General features: G+C 40.4%; 1 protein-coding gene and 3 non-coding genes across 5 annotated transcripts; all 4 read right to left on the reverse strand.

Annotated features, from left to right (window-relative positions):
- Window positions 1-13,782: 13,782 nt before the first annotated feature.
- ncl (nucleolin) lies at window positions 13,783-21,095 on the reverse strand. 2 transcript variants are annotated; one of them, XR_010817411.1, is made up of 16 exons: window positions 20,937-21,095; window positions 19,795-19,905; window positions 19,461-19,572; window positions 19,192-19,332; window positions 18,679-18,822; window positions 18,256-18,414; window positions 17,868-17,957; window positions 17,411-17,534; window positions 16,955-17,091; window positions 16,716-16,842; window positions 16,489-16,628; window positions 16,031-16,157; window positions 15,562-15,707; window positions 15,281-15,407; window positions 14,418-14,745; window positions 13,783-14,318 (listed from the first exon to the last, which is right to left on the reverse strand). XR_010817411.1 is itself a non-coding variant. In XM_066709228.1 (16 exons), the coding sequence occupies exons 1-16, from the start codon at window positions 20,952-20,954 to the stop codon at window positions 14,257-14,259; spliced, it is 2,019 nt and encodes a 672-aa protein (XP_066565325.1). In that variant the 5' UTR covers window positions 20,955-21,095; the 3' UTR covers window positions 13,783-14,256. The 2 variants fall into 2 exon arrangements, 1 of the variants encoding a protein (XP_066565325.1); XM_066709228.1 differs by having other exon boundaries at window positions 14,492-14,745.
- LOC136754227 (small nucleolar RNA SNORD20) lies at window positions 16,238-16,313 on the reverse strand. The gene has a single exon (XR_010817573.1). It is a non-coding gene; the product is annotated as a small nucleolar RNA SNORD20 (small nucleolar RNA).
- LOC136754223 (small nucleolar RNA SNORD82) lies at window positions 17,613-17,684 on the reverse strand. Its single transcript, XR_010817569.1, has one exon. It is a non-coding gene; the product is annotated as a small nucleolar RNA SNORD82 (small nucleolar RNA).
- Window positions 18,559-18,629, reverse strand: LOC136754221 (small nucleolar RNA SNORD82). Its single transcript, XR_010817568.1, has one exon. It is a non-coding gene; the product is annotated as a small nucleolar RNA SNORD82 (small nucleolar RNA).
- Window positions 21,096-21,143: the final 48 nt, after the last annotated feature.

A 21,143-nucleotide genomic window follows, 5' to 3' on the forward strand; every position in this document is an offset into this window, starting at 1 on the left:
GGGCAACAGGCAAGGCTGGTAACACCACTCAGCAAAGGGACTACATGCCCCCAGCATTCAGCGGCCAAGAGTAATTAATGATAGGATCAGAGTTGTCCGCTACCCATCCAGAGTCTATTATGTCAACCTGTCTGTTGTAATTCACTGCTAAGACAATACAGGAAAGGAAAAGTATGCTACATGTTTTTTGTTAAAATAAGGTTCTATAATGAAAACCGACAAATGAAATGCAATACCTACAAATTAAAAAGCCAATTTTTGCAGAGACTTATCCCGGTCTGTAGCAGAACGTGACAAGAGCACATTATTGTACTGCTTTGAAGAGATATCACTTACTCAGCTCACCTCCTTTCATTGAATGAGTTATTTTGTGTTTTTGTGTTAATTCTACCAGACACCTCCTTCCCAAAACAAATAGTGTGTCTAAACCAGACAGCAAGTTAGGGAAACAGCTGGGGGGCAGGTGCTCCTAGAGTTTCTTTTTACTAGATTCTTTACTTTCACTACATTAAAATCAATATGTTGGTTAAGTTTTTATGAAGTTCTTTAATAAACAATGTTTTCATAAAGGACATGCAATCATGTTTAAGTCATTGATTCTTTTTTATATAAAAAGATCAGAATTAACAGGATTTCAAACATGAATATATGAAATTGTGCCCTAGAACAGACGTTTTTGTGTGTCATTCTTTAATTATCTCATTATTAGAACTGATACATGTGTGGAAATACACGGAAGGTAGAGAGAGAAAAAAAAGTCAAGATAAAAGCAACTGTCATTTGTAGGAGTCAAATGAAATTAAGTTACACAAACTGAAGACAGGAAAAGGACTTTCACAGACAGGCAGGCAGGCAAGGAAGACTCAATCCCTTAATAGCCCTATTCAGACCCATATCACCAAATCATAACTTTCTCTCAACAGTCCTGTTACTTTCCACCAGGTCTTAAAAAACAGTTCCCCTCAGCACACTTCTGATAAACAATGCAAGCTCTTCAGATACTGCTGCAGGACTGACAGGGTGGATGAAGATGTCTCTCCTTCAGCGCAGTTTGATATGGATCACAGTGACAATGCATTCTATTAAAGAATGACAATTTCCTTTTCGGGAACAAAACAAAAAATGAATGTAATTGGAACTTTTATAACTAAATACAGAATTAAAGAATTGAAGTAATATACTACAGTGTCTGCATGGGAAATGCCAATTGCGAATTGTAAAACTTCAAACCTTACAGCAAATCAGAACCTATGAAATATAGCATGCTAATGGCTTAGTGCCACCTAGTGATAACATGTGTACAATTGTAAATACAGTAAATTCAGAAAATACATATATTTTACAGAGCCACCAAGAAGAATCTGACCACAAACTCTCAAATTTGTCATCTGGTAATTTATCTGGGGTATAGCAATTATGATACAATTATCAGACCGATTAAACGGAAATATGCATTAGAACTTCATTTGTACAACTCTGCCATCTTTTGGAAGAAAATTAAATTGCTTTACAGCAGGGGTGGCTAACCCTGGTCCTGGAGAGCCGCAGGGTCTGTTTTTATCCAGATCGTTAACTGCTTAATTGAACCAATTGTGGTTCTTAATTAGGCAAATGTCCCTGTGTTCAAGGTATCCATTGATTGGCAATTTAGGGAGACCTGGAAAACCTGCAGAATTGTGGCTCTCCAGGACCGGTTAGCCACCCCCACTCTACAGTTTGATCCTCCAGTTCAGTGGTTTTCAATCCTGTTCCTAATGGATCGTGCTGGGTTTTGTTCCAACTGAGCTCTCAATTACTTAATTGAACCCTTAATTGAAGTAATAATTTCCTAAATCAGAACCTTTAAATTATTTTTAACAGTAGGGGTTTTAAGTCAAGAACCAATTTTTTTTATCAGTTACACAATTTAAAGATTCAGATGTAATCAAATTACTTTTACAATTACAAATTAAATTAAGGGTTTAATAATTTGCTCAGAATCTGTCAAGTTAAAAAGGAAACTAGTCCAGACCTTGTGTTTTCCCTCACAGGAAAAGCACAGTTACTTTGATGGTCACCTGGGATGGACTTCCTGGTATCACTCAACTCATATGAAGTTTTTGAAGAGTGTCACTTTTAGGACAGAACTGACTCATGTCTGTGGAGGTGTTCAGGCTGGCTGGGTACATGTTTCCACACAGCCCCAGCAATAAGGCCACAGCACAGCAAGGTCACTAACAGAGTCCCGGCACACACTGACACAGCCAGCTGCTTGTCCCCCACTGGGATCTCCAGAGTAAGGGATCCTGGCTCCTGCAGATCAAGAGGAGAGAATCAGGACAGTCAGGACATCACACAGACGTAAAGAGGCCCAGAGTGGCCAGCATGCTCTGCTGTGCACATCTGCCTTAAGCATGTAGAGCAGTCTTACACATTCCAGCTGTCTTGAGTCAAGATGAGCAAAACTGGACAGACAAAACCCGGACCTGCCCTTTGCTGGAATATTTGTTCAGTGATGTCCCAATCCTTCAAAATATAAAAACATAAAATGACTGAATGTCATTGCCAGAAACGATGGGACAGATCTGACTTCTTGTTCCTTAGGTTTAAAGTACTAGACTACAAAGCAAAGTTGATGGACAGAGAGAGAGAGCGGTACCTGCTTGTAGTGGATTTCCAGCCAGCTGCACACGCTGTGATTGAGGCTGAGCAGGGGGCATTAGTCACTATTTGAGGGGGGAAGTCCAGAGGCAGCTGACCTTGAGAAGAAGTATTAGGATAAATGTGGAGGCCAGAGCTCCTGTCAATTTTCAATGCCTTGAAAACATTCAAATGCAGTAGATTCCATACGAGATTCTGTACGAGACTACAGCTGTGTTTACTGGTGCGATATTTATATTTAATAAATGCATTGAATCATGGAATACAGTATGATAGGTTGCGGTCTACATTGATAGGTGCAGTCTACATTGTTCCAAATAAATTAATGAAGGAGTCAATCTCCTTGTAAATGGATCAAGCTTTAGTGTGGGTGTCAAAGCTATCCCCTGACCCAGTAACGATTTCTTTAGTGCCTATTTTATGATAGGTACATTTAATTCAGTAATGTTTTTGAGTGAATTACAATGTTGTTATATAACAGGGAGCAGTCAAGGAGAGCATCATTTTACAATCAAATTCACCGTACTTGTAAGTACCTTTCTGTTTGATTTACTACATGGTCATGTAAAATTGTCTGTTCTGAGTAAGCTTTTTCCATTGCTGTCATGTATATGAAGTGACTGGCCAGTTGCACAACAGTACTTAAATTGTCTTACCTCTAGTTTACCCCCTTAAGGTTTCCTGTATCTTAAGAATGGGGGTGGGGGGGGTAATTAAGTTGACTTCTTTAATGGTCTGTACAAAGCAGCCATATATACAGGTCTTAATATAAAGGGAATGGGTGGAGATGCCCAGGAATCACAGCTCGGAGTTCGGAGGAGCAGCTTTGGGCTCTGGATGTGGATCGTCTCCCCTCTGTCCCCCAGACCTGATGGCCGCTGCTATCGACAGTGAATGGGCACAGTGGCCTGGAAGCACCTTGAACAAGACAGCCCTCGCAGTGGGTAAACCAGGGCTGAAAACCCAGTTGACACACAGGCAGGCGCCTCCAGGTCGATGTCTGAGTCCTGCAGAACCTACAAAGAGAATCACCAAACCCATAAGACTCAACAGACACAATTACTATAACAAGGCTGTTCCAAAATGAAATATGGCCACAACACAATGTGATATAATTGCGAACATACTGGAACAAAATAATGTGTCTTTTTTGATAGGCGTACAATTGTGTTATTTATGCTTCTGTAAGGTACGGAACTCCTATTTGTTATTTTACTGTTTTTCTAAGGTAGTGTTAACTTGGGGGGTGTTTTGTGTATGTGTGTTGTATACTGGCAATGCTCTCAGATGGTAAATTGTAAAGTAACATTGTATTGCAAATTGCAATGTTGTTAAGTCCATGAGCTTTCTTCCTTAATTCAAACATATGTTTACTTTAGGACCAAATTGGTAGGGCAAAAAACAATGGATGTTGAAATTAAAGGACTGAATACACTTGCAGTAAAAACACAAAGAAAGAATCCTCAAGAACCTGTCTCCTTCGAGAAACAAACATGTATTAATGTGTTGAATATGATGAGCAGTGTTCGGTTTGCCCAGCCTTTCTACTAATAGAGATAATTACTTGTTGAGATGTGTAGTGCGTGATATTTAAAATAAAATAATTATCAATGCCATTACATCGCTAAAATTAACAACTTTTCAACATGGAGCTGACAGAGCATGAAAACAGCCCCACTAGCAGCGAGATAATGGAGGAGCTCCGGAGGTTCGGTATTCTTTTCTTCTTGTTTGGGGAGTGTAGTCAAACGTTTATTTGAAATGGTGATATAGGCAAGCTTATTGCAATATTTTAGTTAATTGAGTTAATTGTTTAATTGTTTATTAACCCATATGTATGTATTTTTGTAAATCATGAACACATAGATTGTTACAGTGAGGGAAAAAAGTATTTGATCCCCTGCTGATTTTGTACGTTTGCCCACTGACAAAGAAATGATCAGTCTATAATTTTAATGATAGGTATATTTTAACAGTGAGAGACAGAATAACAACAAAAAAATCCAGAAAAACGCATTTCAAAAAAGTTATAAATTGATTTGCATGTTAATGAGGGAAATAAGTATTTGATCCCCTATCAATCAGCAAGATTTCTGGCTCCCAGGTGTCTTTTATACAGGTAACGAGCTGAGATTAGGAGCACTCTCTTAAAGGGATTGCTCCTAATCTCAGCTCGTTACCTGTATAAAAGACACCTGTCCACAGAAGCAATCAATCAATCAGATTCCAAACTCTCCACCATGGCCAAGACCAAAGAGCTGTCCAAGGATGTGAGGGACAAGATTGTAGACCTACACAAGGCTGGAATGGGCTACAAGACCATCGCCAAGCAGCTTGGTGAGAAGGTGACAACAGTTGGTGAGATTATTCGCAAATGGAAGAAACACAAAATAACTGTCAGCCTCCCTCGGTCTGGGGCTCCATGCAAGATCTCACTTCGTGGAGTGTCAATGATCATGAGAACGGTGAAGAATCAGCCCAGAACTACACGGGAGGATCTTGTTAATGATCTCAAGGTAGCTGGGACCATAGTCACCAAGAAAACATTTGGTAACACACTACGCCGTGAAGGACTGCAATCCTGCAGCACCCGCAAGGTCCCCCTGCTCAAGAAAGCGCATGTACAGGCCCGTCTGAAGTTTGCCAACGAACATCTGAATGATTCAGAGGAGAACTGGGTGAAAGTGTTGTGGTCAGATGAGACCAAAATCAAGCTCTTTGGCATCAACTCAACTCGCCGTGTTTGGAGGAGGAGGAATGACCCCAAGAACACCATCCCCACCGTCAAGCATGGAGGTGGAAACATTATGCTTTGGGGGTGTTTTTCTGCTAAGGGGACAGGACAACTGCACCGCATCAAAGGGACGATGGACGGGGCCATGTACTGTCAAATCTTGGGTGAGAACCTCCTTCCCTCAGCCAGGGCATTGAAAATGGGTCGTGGATGGGTATTCCAGCATGACAATGACCCAAAACACACAGCCAAGGCAACAAAGGAGAGGCTCAAGAAGAAGCACATTAAGGTCCTGGAGTGGCCTAGCCAGTCTCCAGACCTTAATCCCATAGAAAATCTGTGGAGGGAGCTGAAGGTTCGAGTTGCCAAACGTCAGCCTCGAAACCTTAATGACTTGGAGAGGATCTGCAAAGAGGAGTGGGACAAAATCCCTCCTGAGATGTGTGCAAACCTGGTGGCCAACTCTAAGAAACGTCTGACCTCTGTGATTGCCAGCAAGGCTTTTGCCACCAAGTACTAAGTCGAAGGGGTCAAATGTACAAAATCAGCAGGGGATCAAATACTTTTTTCCCTCACTGTATTTGTTCTCCCTACTGTTGTGACGCAGATGTCCAGGTGTCCAGTCCCTTCTCAGGCCAGCTCAGTGACAGGCCTGAGGGCACTATGGGCAGCGCTAACCCCAACAGCACACTACCAAGTCTCATTGTAGGTGCTGCTTTTCTGGACAAATCAATAAGCCACACACAGCCATAGTACAATGACAGGCCCAGTGTCTTTCTCTGGCTTGTAAAGTATTCCAACAGATTTTGATCAGAACCCATTGGTCCAATTTTGCTACACTAACCAGGCTAGTCTGGGGGAAAGTAAGAAACCATGTAATTGCATTATTCACATTGACATTGGCAAACAGAAGCATTTTTTCCACAGAAAGCAACAGTGCCCTGTGGGTACCACTGCACAACAAGAGGGACAGGCCTGAGCAAGTGCCTTTCAAACCACTAGAATGGACTTGGGACCCTAACGCTCTGATGAGGCAGAAAACACATCAGAGACAGGACCCTCTGTCGAGATGCTCTCATCTGATGTGAAGGTACCTGAACTAAAGTGTGTTCCTTTGTCTCCTTCAGATCACCATTTGAAACCTGTCCAGTTTTCCAATACTTCCATCTGTCTTGGTGGTAAATTGAACTGTATACATGGTGGAGTGCTTTGGTGAATGTACATATTAAAAGTAGATTTTCATGTATCAGTTTCTCTTTGGAGCACAAAAGGATCTCAGGGTCCACAGTTCTAATTCAGGCTGCTGGGTGTCCACTCCTGTCTCCTGGAGTGATTTCTGAAGCCAAATGAACAAGTCATGTTGTGGATACCAATTAACTGGAGAGATACTTGAAATGGTAAGCCTGAAGCAAACAGACATCCATGAAAAATGTTATCATCATCGTCAATGTCAAAACATTGGATTTTCCAAACAGAATGTATTCCCTCCACATTCACTTGAACTCAGCTCAGTAACAAAAATGTCTCTGCATGCTAAGCACGTTTTAAAACGCAAAATGTTTAAATTGGGAGACATTTATGTATGTCTTCAGGACAAAGCACCGTAAAATTGGAACATACACTAATTAGCCTATGTTGAGCCGTCGAGGGATAGGGCTGCAGTCTCACAGGTGAACTTCTAACACAGCATTAATTTGCATTATAAAGAAGAAAAGTGCATCTATTGGTTTGCTGAAGATGGTAAAAAGTAGAATTCATTGAGTTACTAAATCTTACCAAGTTTCAGGATTATTATTTTTTTTAATGGTTTCTGCAAAGACACTGGAGGCATATCAGAGCCATCCACACCCAGGACACTGGTGTCACCTGAACTGAAGCTACATTGTTGTAAAATATTAACATTTCTGCTGTCAAGTCGTAAATGGATAAAATGCATTTATTTACTGTGCAGATGTGCAGCCAACATTAATCAGTCAATTCCCAAATCAGGTGCAGCAGGGCTGTCCTACTCCACTGTGCCTTTAACTGCAGCCTGGGAGGCCTTTAACTGACAATCACAGAAATAAGTGGTTTCCATTTAAAAACAGGGCTATATTTGGCACGGACAAATCTTAATAAAACTGTTAGGGTTTATGGAGTGATCTTTTGAGACAAAGTGAAGGACAAAATGCAGAGAGTCTTAACTGATACTGATACTTTTTATATTGTTCACACTATTCTCACCATTTTAAAGCCATTCAGATCTCTCGAAAGAAGCAATTAAAAATTAATGATTCTCTTATTGGTCCTGTTCTGAATTCCTGTGATTGAACTGATAAACACAGTATCTCACAGCCCCTATTAGTGCTTGTATCAACTACATAATCCAATTGCAAACAATATGTCAGAGTACCAAATAAATTGACATGTAAAAAAAAAAATCAGCTGGACCACCAATCTAAGGCCATTTGCACAAATGATTACATTGAAATATAAATCTTTCATGATAGTCCCTGTCTCTTTTAAAGTAGGTCAAGTATAATCAATCAATAAGTCAAATGTGTGCTTCTGGGCTGCGCATCATTAACATTTAACAATACTCAGCAGCCAGCATTGTAATGAAAATAAAGCTATATTTGTAAAATGTATTATACTTTGAATTGCTTTGTATAATGTAAATTTGAATTTGTAATGTATGATGCCTTGTACTTAACTGTATTCTTGCACTTTGTTTTGCACTTATGTTGTAAGTTGCCCTGGATGAGGGCGTCTGCCAAGAAATAATAATAATAATAATAATAATAATAATAATAATAATTTAAAAAAATAACACTGACATTGTTTTTATTATCAGTGCTACTGTTACTAATTTACTTTGTTAAAACTAGGTAGTGTGTAGTTGTAGCTCTAGCTACCTGTATTGCCACTGCGGTAGCCACTACCAAGGTTAAGTTTAGAAAAGTTATGCTAAGGTTTAATATGACTGCCTCTCCCAGTGACAGTGGCTACTTTTCTTTCTTTAAAGTTCATTAAAACCTACCTGAGGTCTAGCATGGCTCAAAGCCGCCTCAGCGGACTTGCCATCATCACTGTAAATCATGTGGTTTCTCGGGAGTTGTCGTATGATGTTATGGGTGACTTTGCCTCATAGAAGTCTAGGAGAGTCACATTTTAGGAGATTCCACATGTTGAACCAATGCTTTGGCTCCCCTCCATGGCCAAAAAAGGCACAGGATATAACAGACTGTACATTGAAGGTCAATTTATTGAGTTCAGTCATGTACTGTGAAGTAGTAATTTATTTTATATGTATCTATACTGTGTGCAGTAATGGTAAATTATTTTGTTATTTCTTGCTGCTGGCCGCTATCATCCGTGTGTGTGCTTGCCAAACTTCCTTGTTAGTAATAAATAAGTTTGTACTAGTATTGTTATTATTTATTATTCTTAGTAGTAGTATATGAAGCACAGAATCACAATTTACTAACAATAAACAATGCAAATTGTTGTAAATATAAGATATGACTGTAATATTGCAATATTTTTTTTGCTCCATCTCCAAAGCCTATGGTGGCAAAACTGCCAGAGCAGGTGTTATGACATATTTGGCATCCCCTGGAATCCTGCACCCCTGGCATTCGCAGTTTCAAACACTGAAATATGACTATTGTGAACAATAATTGAAATCCTTTTTTAAAATCATTATCTTCATTATATAGCATTGAATTTACTTTTGTTCTATACAAGTCTGTAATAAGAAGTCCTCACTTTAAATAGATTTTAATTAATATCACGATGTAAGTAGCTTTATTTTCAATTGGCAAAAGATGCATGACTTATATTTAAATTACCTCTAAATTAATTTTCTGGTTTTGATCCCAAGGGCACTGTCAGGCAAATCGGTGAGTGGTTGATGTGACTGTCTTCAATATAATCCAAAAGCAGCACCCGGTCCAAGGCCAGGGTCTTTATCAATAGACTCTACATGTGCGCCCCCACTAACCTGACCATTAGAGTCTCGTCACTATTGTTACTGGTGACTCTAGAGAAGTAGTTTCAGGCTCGGTTTCTGTGTGTGAAGTTGGTTTAGATTTTTGTTAAAAGAAAACTCCAAACGAAGTTGTCTTTTTGCCATTTAAATTTAAAATAATTAGGCCGCGCTGACTGACAAAGTCTGGCCTGAGAGCAAATATAACTTGAAATAACGGTCAAAAAACAACAACAAAAAACAGAAATACAGGTTAACCTGGAGCCTTCCTCTTACAAAGAAAAGATCTAAGGATGTGAGTAGAAAAGCCTTTTTGTATCTTCAGATAGACCAATAGTTTGCAGCCTTATCTATCAGAAGTGATTACATCTCATTATAATAGTAGTACAAAATAATTTACAATTAATTAAATCAATAACACAGGCCTGAGTTTGGTACTGTTGTTGTTGTTGTTGTTGTTGTGTTTGATGTGTTGATTGGTGCTGGTCAGCATTGTTCAGGCAGCAGCAGTAATCAAATACATTATTTTAAGTCCTCAACCAAATACCTGTGCCCCAAAACACACAACCTTTACTGTTTAACTGTCCTAGCTGATTTAATATCCTAGAAGGCAGTAACTGAATCAACTAACCTAAAGGCATCAGTTGATTGAATAATTCTAAGGACAGTATTTGATTTAAATAACCAAAAGACAACAGCTGTATACAATCCAAAAAACAATTAACCTAAGACAGAGACAGGGTAACATGACTTTGGTAGATTTTTGTAGTATCCTGAGTAGTTGATATGAAACTACATAATTAAAGTACCTCCCAGAAAGGAAGAAATACAAACTAATGATTTACTTTATAAACATAATTCAATTAATATTAAACAATATAAAGCAGTGGTACCACCTACCCTGGTGTTTTTTGTTCCAACTGATCTCTCAATTCCTTAATTGTTCCCTTAATTTAAGTAATTTTATTAAATTTGAAACCAATAACAAGTTGGTTCCTCAAGTATAACATTTTATAATGAAATTAATTTAAAACCCCATCTGTTATAAATTAAAAAGCTCCAATTAAGAAAAAAAAATGTACCATTTGTAATTCAGTAATATGAGAATTGGTGTACATACTTTTGCAAGGCACCATTATATATATATATATATATATATATATATATATATATATATATATATATATATATACACTCACCTAAAGGATTATTAGGAACACTTGTTCAATTTCTCATTAATGCAATTATCTAACCAACCAATCACATGGCAGTTGCTTCAATGCATTTAGGGGTGTGGTCCTGGTCAAGACAATCTCCTGAACTCCAAACTGAATGTCTGAATGGGAAAGAAAGGTGATTTAAGCAATTTTGAGCGTGGCATGGTTGTTGGTGCCAGACGGGCCGGTCTGAGTATTTCACTCAGTTACTGGGATTTTCACGCACAACCATTTCTAGGGTTTACAAAGAATGGTGTGAAAAGGGAAAAACATCCAGTATGCGGCAGTCCTGTGGGCGAAAATGCCTTGTTGATGCTAGAGGTCAGAGGAGAATGGGCCGACTGATTCAAGCTGATAGAAGAGCAACTTTGACTGAAATAACCACTCGTTACAACCGAGGTATGCAGCAAAGCATTTGTGAAGCCACAACACATACAACCTTGAGGCGGATGGGCTACAGCAGCAGAAGACCCCACCGGGTACCACTCATCTCCACTACAAATAGGAAAAAGAGGCTACAATTTGCACAAGCTCACCAACATTGGACAGTTGCAGACTGGAAAAATGTTGCCTGGTCTGATGAGTCTCGATTTCTGTTGAGACATTCAGATGGTAGTCAGAATTTGGCGTAAACAGAATGAGAACATGGATCCATCATGCCTTGTTACCACTGTGCAGGCTGGTGGTGGTGGTGTAATGGTGTGGGGGATGTTTTCTTGGCACACTTTAGGCCCCTAAGTGCCAATTGGGCATCGTTTAAATGCCACGGCCTACCTGAGCATTGTTTCTGACCATGTCCATCCCTTTATGACCACCATGTACCCATCCTCTGATGGCTACTTCCAGCAGGATAATGCACCATGTCACAAAGGTCGAATCATTTCAAATTGGTTTCTTGAACATGACAATGAGTTCACTGTACTAAACTGGCCCCCACAGTCACCAGATCTCAACCCAATAGAGCATCTTTGGGATGTGGTGGAACGGGAGCTTCGTGCCCTGGATGTGCATCCCACAAATCTCCATCAACTGCAAGATGCTATCCTATCAATATGGGCCAACATTTCTAAAGAATGCTTTCAGCACCTTGTTGAATCAATGCCACGTAGAATTAAGGCAGTTCTGAAGGCGAAAGGGGGTCAAACACAGTATTAGTATGGTGTTCCTAATAATCCTTTAGGTGAGTGTATATATATATATATATATATATATACATATACACACACACACACAATTATCTGGCTACAAAGATCAGCTTTCAAAAATGAACTTGTACTGACCCTTTTGATAATTGAATTCAATTTACTTTTTTGGAGGATTTTGTTTAGGTTTTTAATTCTTCCTTGACGGTCTTGTGTAGTCTTTCACCTCTGCTTGACTTTGTCCACTTTCACAAAAATCACATCAACCATTTAATTCCATGCGTTACTTGACCCTTCATTCAAGACATTAACTTTCCTCTGTCCAGGTGTCTGAAAGACTGAAGAGGAGACATTACATTTGTGAAGCACCTCACAGCAGAAGGCAACCTTTGAAAGTCAGACATTGTTCTGGTTTCTGTATTGAATAATAGTCTTGTAGCTTCTGACAATGCATTTCACTAGTTTTCGCTTGTCAACTGCAGAAGTCATGATTTAATTTATATTTTGTTAGTGGCAGAACAAGCAGACAAACCACTCTGCAAGGATGGGAGCAGAAACCCCATTAGTGAATACGAATCCTGAATGGATCCGAATGGATGCCAAGGTACAGTAACAGGCCACTTACATCCTTTTTCCACCGACACATCCTACCCAACCCTGAACTAAGCCAAGCTGACCTGGTGCAGGTCTGGTGTTTTTCCCCTGGTACTACCCTGGTGGAGAAACAATGCCACAAGCTTACCTATTTAATAAGATGTTACAACATGCAAATGTTTGTATTAATCCTGGTTACCATGGTTTAATTTGTAATTAAATTATACACCGATCAGCCATAACATTATGACCACCGGACTAATATTGTGTAGGTCCCCCTTTTACCGCCAAAACAGCCCTGACCAGTCGAGGCATGGACTCCACTAGACCTCTGAAGGTGTGCTGTGGTATCTGGCACCAAGACGTTAGCAGATCTTTCAAGTCCTGAAAGTTGCGAGGTGGGGCCTCAATGGATCGGACTTGTTTGTCCAGCACATCCCACAGATGCTTGATTGGATTGAGATCTGGGGAATTTGGAGGCCAAGTCAACACCTTGAACTCGTGATTCATCAGACCAGGCCACCTTCTTCCATTGCTCCGTGGTCCAGTTCTGATGCTCACGTGCCCATTGTAGGCGCTTTTGGCAGTGGACAGGGGTCAGCATGGGCACCCTGACTGGTCTGCAGCTACGCAGCCCCATACGCAACAAACTGTGATGCACTGTGTGTTCTGACACCTTTCTATCAGAACCAGCATTCACTTTTTCAGCAATTTGAGCTACAGTAGCTCATCTATTGGATCAGACCACACAGGCCAGCCATTGCTCTCCACGTGCATCAATGAGCCTTGGCCACCCATGAATCTGTCGTTGGTTCACCGCTTTTCCTTCCTTGGACCACTTTTGATAGGTACTGACCACTGCAGACCGGGAACACCCCACAAGAGCTGCAGTTTTGGAGATGCTCTGACCCAGTCGTCTAGCCATCACAATTTGGCCCTTGTCAAAGTCCCTCAGATCCTTATGCTTGCCCATTTTTCCTGCTTCTAACACATCAACTTTGAGGACAAAATGTTCACTTGCTGCCTAATATATCCCACCCACTGACAGGTGCCATGATAATGATATTATCAGTGTTATTCACTTCACCTGTCAGTGGTCATAATGTTATGGCTGATCAGTGTATATTTTACTGGTTGAATAAACAAACTTATCTATTGAGAGGAAAGAACAAGGAAAAAGAAAAAATGTTCCAGACATTGGAAGTTAAAGACTTAACTTACAGGAGAAAGGCCATCATTGGAAACTACCTGCAACATATTTTATTTAAACTGTCATACACATTAAGTTCTACTGCCAACATTAGTGGAAAATATTTCCCTTTTTCTTTTGTTCAAGTCTGCACAAGATAAAAGGTTTACGCTACAACTTTTCCATAGCTTCCACAAAGCAACTTACTTCAGTCCAAGGGTGGTTCGATTTTGGTAACAGTGAGCCTCTAAACACCCCTGCTGAGCGCAATCAACATACAATATCACACAAAGGCAAACCGTTTCTAAACACCCAATAGTCATTTGGGTCCATTTAATCTTTCGTCCGTTACAATATGCTTAGCACATTTCTTATGGTAAAACTTTTGCATTTACAGCGAACTAATAAAAAAAAAAAGGAAATAAAAAAAAAATACATAAGGAAACCACTTTTTACAAAAGGTAAAATGAAATTATACAAATCGTCGCATGTACAATATGTACCTAAACCAACAGGTCATTTCACGTTGCGGGTGTGGGTTGTCGTCACATTCCATTTTACCCCTTTGAAAAATTAACAGAGATGAAGATGGGCACTCGGGACATCTCACACGAAGTTCTCTTCGGCTACAGGTTGAGGGGAGGCTGGGGTGCCCGTCACATTTATATATATATATTTTATAACTGACGCGTTCTGGAATGTCCAAAGGCTCTGTCAGCGCATAGAGAAAATTAAGATGAAAAACAGAGTCCATTTGAAAAAATTATGGAGATTTAATCATCAAACTTGATCTTCTTTCCCTGGGGTTTTCCTCCAAAGCCACCACCTCCTCTACCTGAAATGGAAAAAGTTTAAACATTAAAAAAATAAGAATAATTCAGACCAATAGTTTGTACAAAATAAATTCTTTAGCAATTCAAAATTTTGTTCCAACCTCCAGAAATGAATTCGTATAGCTGAAGGATGAGGTGGGGAAACGCAAGATTAACCCTCAGTACTTGGTCCTACCTCCGAAGCCTCCACGGTTGCCACCACGTCCTCCCCTGAAGCCACCGCCACCTCTGCCGAAACCACCGCGTCCTCCTCTGCCGCCACCACCTCTGCCTCCAAACCCTCCGAAGCCACCCCTGCCGCCACTCTGCCTATCACCCTTGGGCTTGGCGTAGTCCAGAGTCACCTTGTTGCCATCAATCTCACAGTCCTCCATGGCTTCTTTGGCAGCCTTGCAGTCTTGCTCGGAGTCGAAATCCACAAAACCGAATCTGAGGAGGAAAAAATTAAATCACTATTCAAAATTAGGCTTTCCCTGTAGTAAATGTGCTGGATGCAGACGGCAACATGCTTTTACAGCATAGTAGACCTCTACATCCTTGGCACTGTATGCCTGCCTGCACGGTTGTCCTTACACTCCATTAGAAAACAGGGAAATTGACTTTCACATATATAGAACATGCATGTAACTGGCATTTTAGCCAAATAGTGCTGAAGGATGTGTAATAGCATTCACAATACTGTCACAACAGACCTAAAGCATACTCCTAAGGCTGGAGACGCTTGGTGGTCAGATTGCGGTTGTTTTGTTTACTTCTCGTGCGAATCCATACACTGTCACCAATCAGACAGAGAGGAGCTCATGAGAAGAGTTACTGAAGGGTCTTAAGCCTGAATAACATTCTGCTCATTCCATGCAAAAAAATACTAGTAGACTTAAGCATGAACAGTGCAAAGACAAGTTATTCATCCTGCAATAGAACCTGATTACAACTATAACCAAACTTAAAGCATTGGGAATCATACCCTTTAGAGGACCCAGTGTCCTTGTCTGTGACTATTCTGGCTGCAACGGCACCTTCAAACGAGTCTCTCAGAGTCTGGTCTGTGGTGTCCTCGGAAAGACCTCTGACAAACAGCGTCTTGGTTGGACCTGAAAGCACAGAAGAGCACACTTAAGTTCAAATGCCAATGCCTTGCACCACATTCCAACAGTGGTATTTTAAAAGCTTAGCAGGTATGAAAACCTCAAAGCAAGTTCACACAGAGGGAACAAACTAGTAGTCTCAAAACCAGTCAGCACTTACCCGAATTTCCTCTGCCACCATCCGATTTCTGTCCACCGGACTGGCTGTATTCTAGTCTGATTGACCTGCCTTCAATTTCTGTGTTGTTCAAGCTTTCAAGGGCATCCTTAGCATCCTCTGCAGTCTCAAACTCTACAAAAGCAAATCTTCATGACAGGAAAAAAAAGTTAAAATTCTGTCTAGAGGAGCTCAAGATTCAATTAAAGATACTTTAGGTTTGAAACTTGTGCACTAATGCAGGTGGGCTGGATCAGTACTTGACTATCAAAAAATGATTCAATACTTTGAGAACAAATTCACCACATTGAACCCCTTACTGCTCCATAAAACATGAAACTGGCAAGACACTTAAAAATCTAAAACTTTTGCTAAACAGGACTGTGCCAATCTGCTATCCAAGTTAAAACAATTTAAGCTAAAAATGTATAGCCATTAAACTGCTAAATACAGCTTTTATATTTCCATTTACCCTTTTGGTCTGCCGTTGTTCTGTGGTATTCTGACAGAAATTGCTTTCTCAAATGCGCTTTGCAGAGCATCTTCTGTTGCACTGTAAGCCAGGTTATTCACTACAAGAGTCTTGCTCCCATTTGAGGCTGAGAAGGGGAGGCAAAAAAATAAAAAGTCAGTTGCTTTTCCCCCTCAACACTTTCCAACACCAGGACAGATTTAAGGACTAGATCAGTACTTGACTATCTAGACAGAAATTCAGCAGAGGTTAATCAGAGAGTTCAGTTCATTAATCATTTCTAGTCCAGGGGAAACTAACTTAATTCCCACTGTTTAATAAATGTTAGACATTATACAGAAAGATCAGTCTAGTGCAAAAAAAATAATCATCTTCAGAATCAAGACAGACAAGAAAGCAGGAAGAAGCAGCTTTGAAGAACAAAATGGACATGAACTTAAATCTGTTTTAGTCCTTACCGGGAGGAGCTCTGGCCCCTTTCTGGCTCTTGTCTCCTGTGTAATCCAGGATAACTGAACGGCCCTGGACATCCACTCCCTGCTTCTCTTCAAGGACCTTTTCTGCAATGGCTTCAGTCTTGAACTCAAGGTAGGCAATTCTAATGCAACAAAAAGGAAAAGGTTAGCTTTGAAATTTTAGTTTGTGTGTCAGTGGAGCTGCCAAAAAAATAAATCAAGATGCATACCCTCTGCTGGTGCCATCCCTGCCGGCTGGTATTCTGACATCGACTGCCTGATCGAACACTTCTTTCAGCTCGTCGATGGTCACAGAATATGGGAGGTTCTTCACAAACAGTGTGCGAACATCCCTCTCTGCCGGAAGAAAAGGATGTCATTAAAATGGTGTTACAATTTAACACAGGTGGTACAATGCACCCAAAACACCAGTTCAAGTGGCAATATTTTAAGGATTTGATTAAAGTACCTTTCTTGCTTTCCTGGGCATTCTCCTTGCTCTTTGCTTTGTCTAGTCTCACTTCTTGTCCAAGTAGCTTCTTTCCATTCAGTTCCAGAGCTTTTTGCAGGTCTTCTTCACTGGCAAAATCTACATAGCCAAATTTCCTAAAAAAAAAAAAAAAAGAGAAGCAAATTAACTTGTGCAAACAGCTAGGCTACATAGAACAGTTTCTGCCGTCTATAGAGCACTTGAAAGAGTTTTCCCTACAGAACTGAATCCATATTGGAACAGAATGTAGTAAAGACATGATTAGGGCCAATAGAAGGAAGGGTTCCTTTAAGAACTATGTAACGCAGCTACTCAATCAATTCATGTGATTGTAAAATTGGCAAAATGCACCAAGTTCTGAATTTAAAGCAGAATTGCTTACAGACTTAAAAAGGAAAGAAAAGAGGCATGTGTATTGAAGAGTAATGCACTCACTTGGAAGATCCAACTCTAATGTCCTGAACTTCAAGGTTTTTCTTGGAGAAGAAAGTGTCCAGAGCTTCTTTGAGTTCTTCAAAGTTCTTCTCACTGTTCAAATTGCCGACAAAAAGGGAAAAGCCTGCAAATTGGATTAAAAAAAAAAAAAAAAATTGGTGAAATGCAATCAAGAGTTAATTCTCTGCCCAACCATTCAGGACCACATCAGTTCTGCATAAAGGTTACATCAAATACATCAGTATTAAGTCCCTTGATGCTCATCATGTGCAGTAGAGTATCCGCAACTTTGTTTTGGAACATTGGATTATTGAATTACTATTAAAAAAAAAAATCCAAACCATTTCATAAAAATGACATGCTCTCCTCATATTTGGGAGAGGAAAAAAGTTCATTGAACATTCTGAAAGTGGTTCCAAATCAATTGCAACTAATGAAACTGGATTGTTAAAACTACCTTCTTTCTCAGACTTTGGCTTCTTGGCTGCAGGAACCTCTTTCTTTTTAGGTTCAGGCTTCTTCCTCTTCCCAGCAGTCTCAGAAGATTCTGGGGGGGGGGGGAAGAGAAATATAAATAGTCACTCAATGGCGGTCTTCACAAACAAAACAGGAGTTTAAGGGTTTAAATGTGAACTTAACTCAATACCACAGGAAAAGAATAATCTATTATACTGTCATTAAGTATAAATACAATCTCTGAAAATACTTCTAAAAACCATCAAAACTGCATTTTATGAACTGAACCCTCAATAATTGAAATGCAGGATTTTGTCCATAAACTACAATGAACACTTTAAAAATCACCCCAATTGTGGGTTGACCTTCCACAATTTTTCCCAACTCACCATCTTCGTCACTGCCATCCTCCTCCTCTTCATCATCCTCATCATCGTCCTCATCATCATCCTCCTCTTCTTCAGACTCCTCCTTGGCCTTCACCAGTCCTGCTTTCTTTCCCTTGGCAGCAGGTGCCGGAGTGGTGTCCATCTTTTCTTCTTCAGAGTCTGTAAACAAAAACACATGAGCATTTCCTCAAAATGCCAATTCTGCTGGGTTTTCCAATTGTGCACACATTGTCAGTGTTGCTGCATGACTGAACACATTACACTCCAAAACAAGCTTGTAATTATTATTTCGCTAGACAATCAGCACATCAGAATAAATTCAAGTTGACATCACAGAATCAGTATTAAGTCCCTTGTTTGTCATCATATGTGCTTGTTATAAGTATTGACTACTCTGGTAACATAGAGCACTAAGACCCTGACCTTCTTCATCTTCGTCATCCTCCTCCTCCTCATCCGACTCTTCCTTCTTGGCTGGGGCTGCCTTTTTTGCGGGGGTCACTTTCACAGAGGCCTTCGCTGGAGTAGCCTTTTTTGGGGGAGGGGCTTCTTCCTCTGATTCCTCATCTGCAACACATTGCAGTCTCACCGTCACGCGATTCATTTGAACGTAAGGAACTATTCTGCAGAAAATGCTTTGAAAAGTATTCGGAAGCATTCTGGTTATGCGTAGGGAACAGAGTCCAGCACAATGGTGGAGGCCTACAAAATGTGTTGATCCCCAAAATATTCCAAGACTTCATTCAAACACTGGAAGTGGTTAATGTAATCCTGAAATTAATATTGGGGAACAAGTTATATCTGTATGCAAATATAACTATTATAAACAAGTACAGAGCAGCATAAGCAGAAACTGAAGTATGAGAAGTGCACCTACCACCGACTCCAAATAACTAAATGTATGTTTTTCTCCTCAACCAGAACCATTGATCTTACCATCTTCCTCATCGTCATCTTCCTCATCCTCCTCCTCTGACTCCTCTTTCTTTGCTGGTGTGGCTTTTTTCGGGGGTGCAGCTTTTCCCTTGGCAGGAGTGGCCTTGCCTTTCTTAGGTGGTGGAACCTCAGCTTCTTCCTCTGAAAGAAGTCACGTCAGCATGCATTACAACAGAGTAATAACCTACTGCCCATAGATTAACACTGACGGTTTCCATCATTTTTAACCAAATGAAGGGAACACTGCCCAATTTGTAATTAGAACTTACCAGAGTCCTCCTCTTCACTTTCTTGTTTCTTTACAACTTTTCCGTTTTTGGATGCTTTTGCTGCTTTAGCTGGTGTGGCTCCCTTCTTTCCCACAGGTTTTGGGGTGGGTAACTGAAATGAAAGAATCTTATTTGATTGTAGTTTAAACAAGTGGAAATTCAGCTTGGATATCAAGTGAACACTGTCCCCCTGTCTTTCCTTGGGAGAATTTCAATACAAAAAAATAAAATGGAAGGAGCCCTGCTGCTCTGAGATGAACACACGTGGTACTCACTACCGGTTTACTTTACTATGGATACCATTACACACGTGGTGCTACAGGATGAAGCTCACCTCCTCTTCGCTCTCCTCCTCCTCCTCGCTGGATTCCTCCTCCTCGCTGGATTCCACGTCCTTGGGAGGTGGGGGCGCCTTTTTCTTGGGGTTATTCTGCTTTTTCGCTGCCTAATAATAATAATAATAAACTCAATTAATATATACGTATATCGTCTCCGCAAAACTACAAAAGAATCAAGTCCCACCACAACCCGCGATTTAATAGTCTACAATTGAAGACAAAACGGCGATTCAAATGTTAATCGAGGGACATCACGTGATCTCTAACGTGAGCCGCGAACAGCTGTCCCAACCTAGCGAGCATGATCCCCAAGTTGTGCAAAACGAAATATTCGCCATAAATCGACTATCGCTACCGATTTCCACAAGATATAAAATGCAAACATCCAAAATAAAGAGTTCAGTGGAAGGCAATTACACTCGGCCGGGTCTGATCGTGTTACAAACACAATGTGCGACTACGGGCGCACACACGTGGTGCTAAACTTAAGTGAGGCCTAAACACCTGGTCCCTCCCCCCGCTCTCAAACAGCTACAGAAACCCCGTGAATAAACTCAACACTGAAGTTACATAGATTTTTGGTAGGTTTTCTTTGTAGATTTACTACTCGGCTGCAAATCTTTGCAACTAGAAAATCTGGGTAGAATTAGTAATTAGCCGATTACAAGGACGCGTTAAAAGGCCGCTATTAATCAGATATTTTAATTTAAGATAATCGTTTAAAAACACAGATTCAATATATAGAAAACCTGAAAATACGAATAAAAAGCGGGCACGCTTAGCTTATCGCAAATGCGCATGCATGGCCATTTTGAAAAAGAGTTCACCATACTGTGGAGAATAAAACGGAAGAGGAAAAAAAAAACATGGCTGATCATTCTCAATCTGGGTCGACTGAAAACACACCAACACGCAGTTTTAATGTTTTACATCCCACGATCATCATCCCAGATCAGACGCAAACACAAAATGGCTAAAGAATAAATAAAAAAATCGCATCTGTGACTCGATCAGCTTGCAATGAAACTAACCAAACCAACCTGAGCTGCAACAAGACACAAATCCCCCGAGTGCCATTTTATACAAAAAAACATACCGTGCGCAAACTTTACAATGACAAAAGGCGTTCAAATCTTACCTTTGCCAGTTTAACCATGATTGCAGATGTTGATGTTGACTGCTCGAAAAAAATCAGTAACGGACGAGAATACAAAAAATATGTATCTGTTTTATTACTGCTCCACACGTGGCCCTGCCTTGCTTTCTGGTGGAGAGCTGGAAGAAGAAAGGCAGCACGCAGGAAGACGCGCAGATTACTTTCCTGTTCTGCGCGTTTCGCTGTGCC

This window comes from Amia ocellicauda, chromosome 7 (genome assembly GCF_036373705.1).
Source record: "Amia ocellicauda isolate fAmiCal2 chromosome 7, fAmiCal2.hap1, whole genome shotgun sequence".
NCBI classification, from domain to species: domain Eukaryota; kingdom Metazoa; phylum Chordata; class Actinopteri; order Amiiformes; family Amiidae; genus Amia; species Amia ocellicauda.

Coding starts and splice junctions, on each gene's coding strand:
- ncl (XM_066709228.1), bottom strand. Junction 17,958..18,255: donor GGATGGCAGTGACGAAGATG/GTGAGTTGGGAA, acceptor CCCCCCCCCCAG/AATCTTCTGAGACTGCTGGG. Junction 17,535..17,867: donor GCCAAAGTCTGAGAAAGAAG/GTAGTTTTAACA, acceptor TCCAATTTGCAG/GCTTTTCCCTTTTTGTCGGC.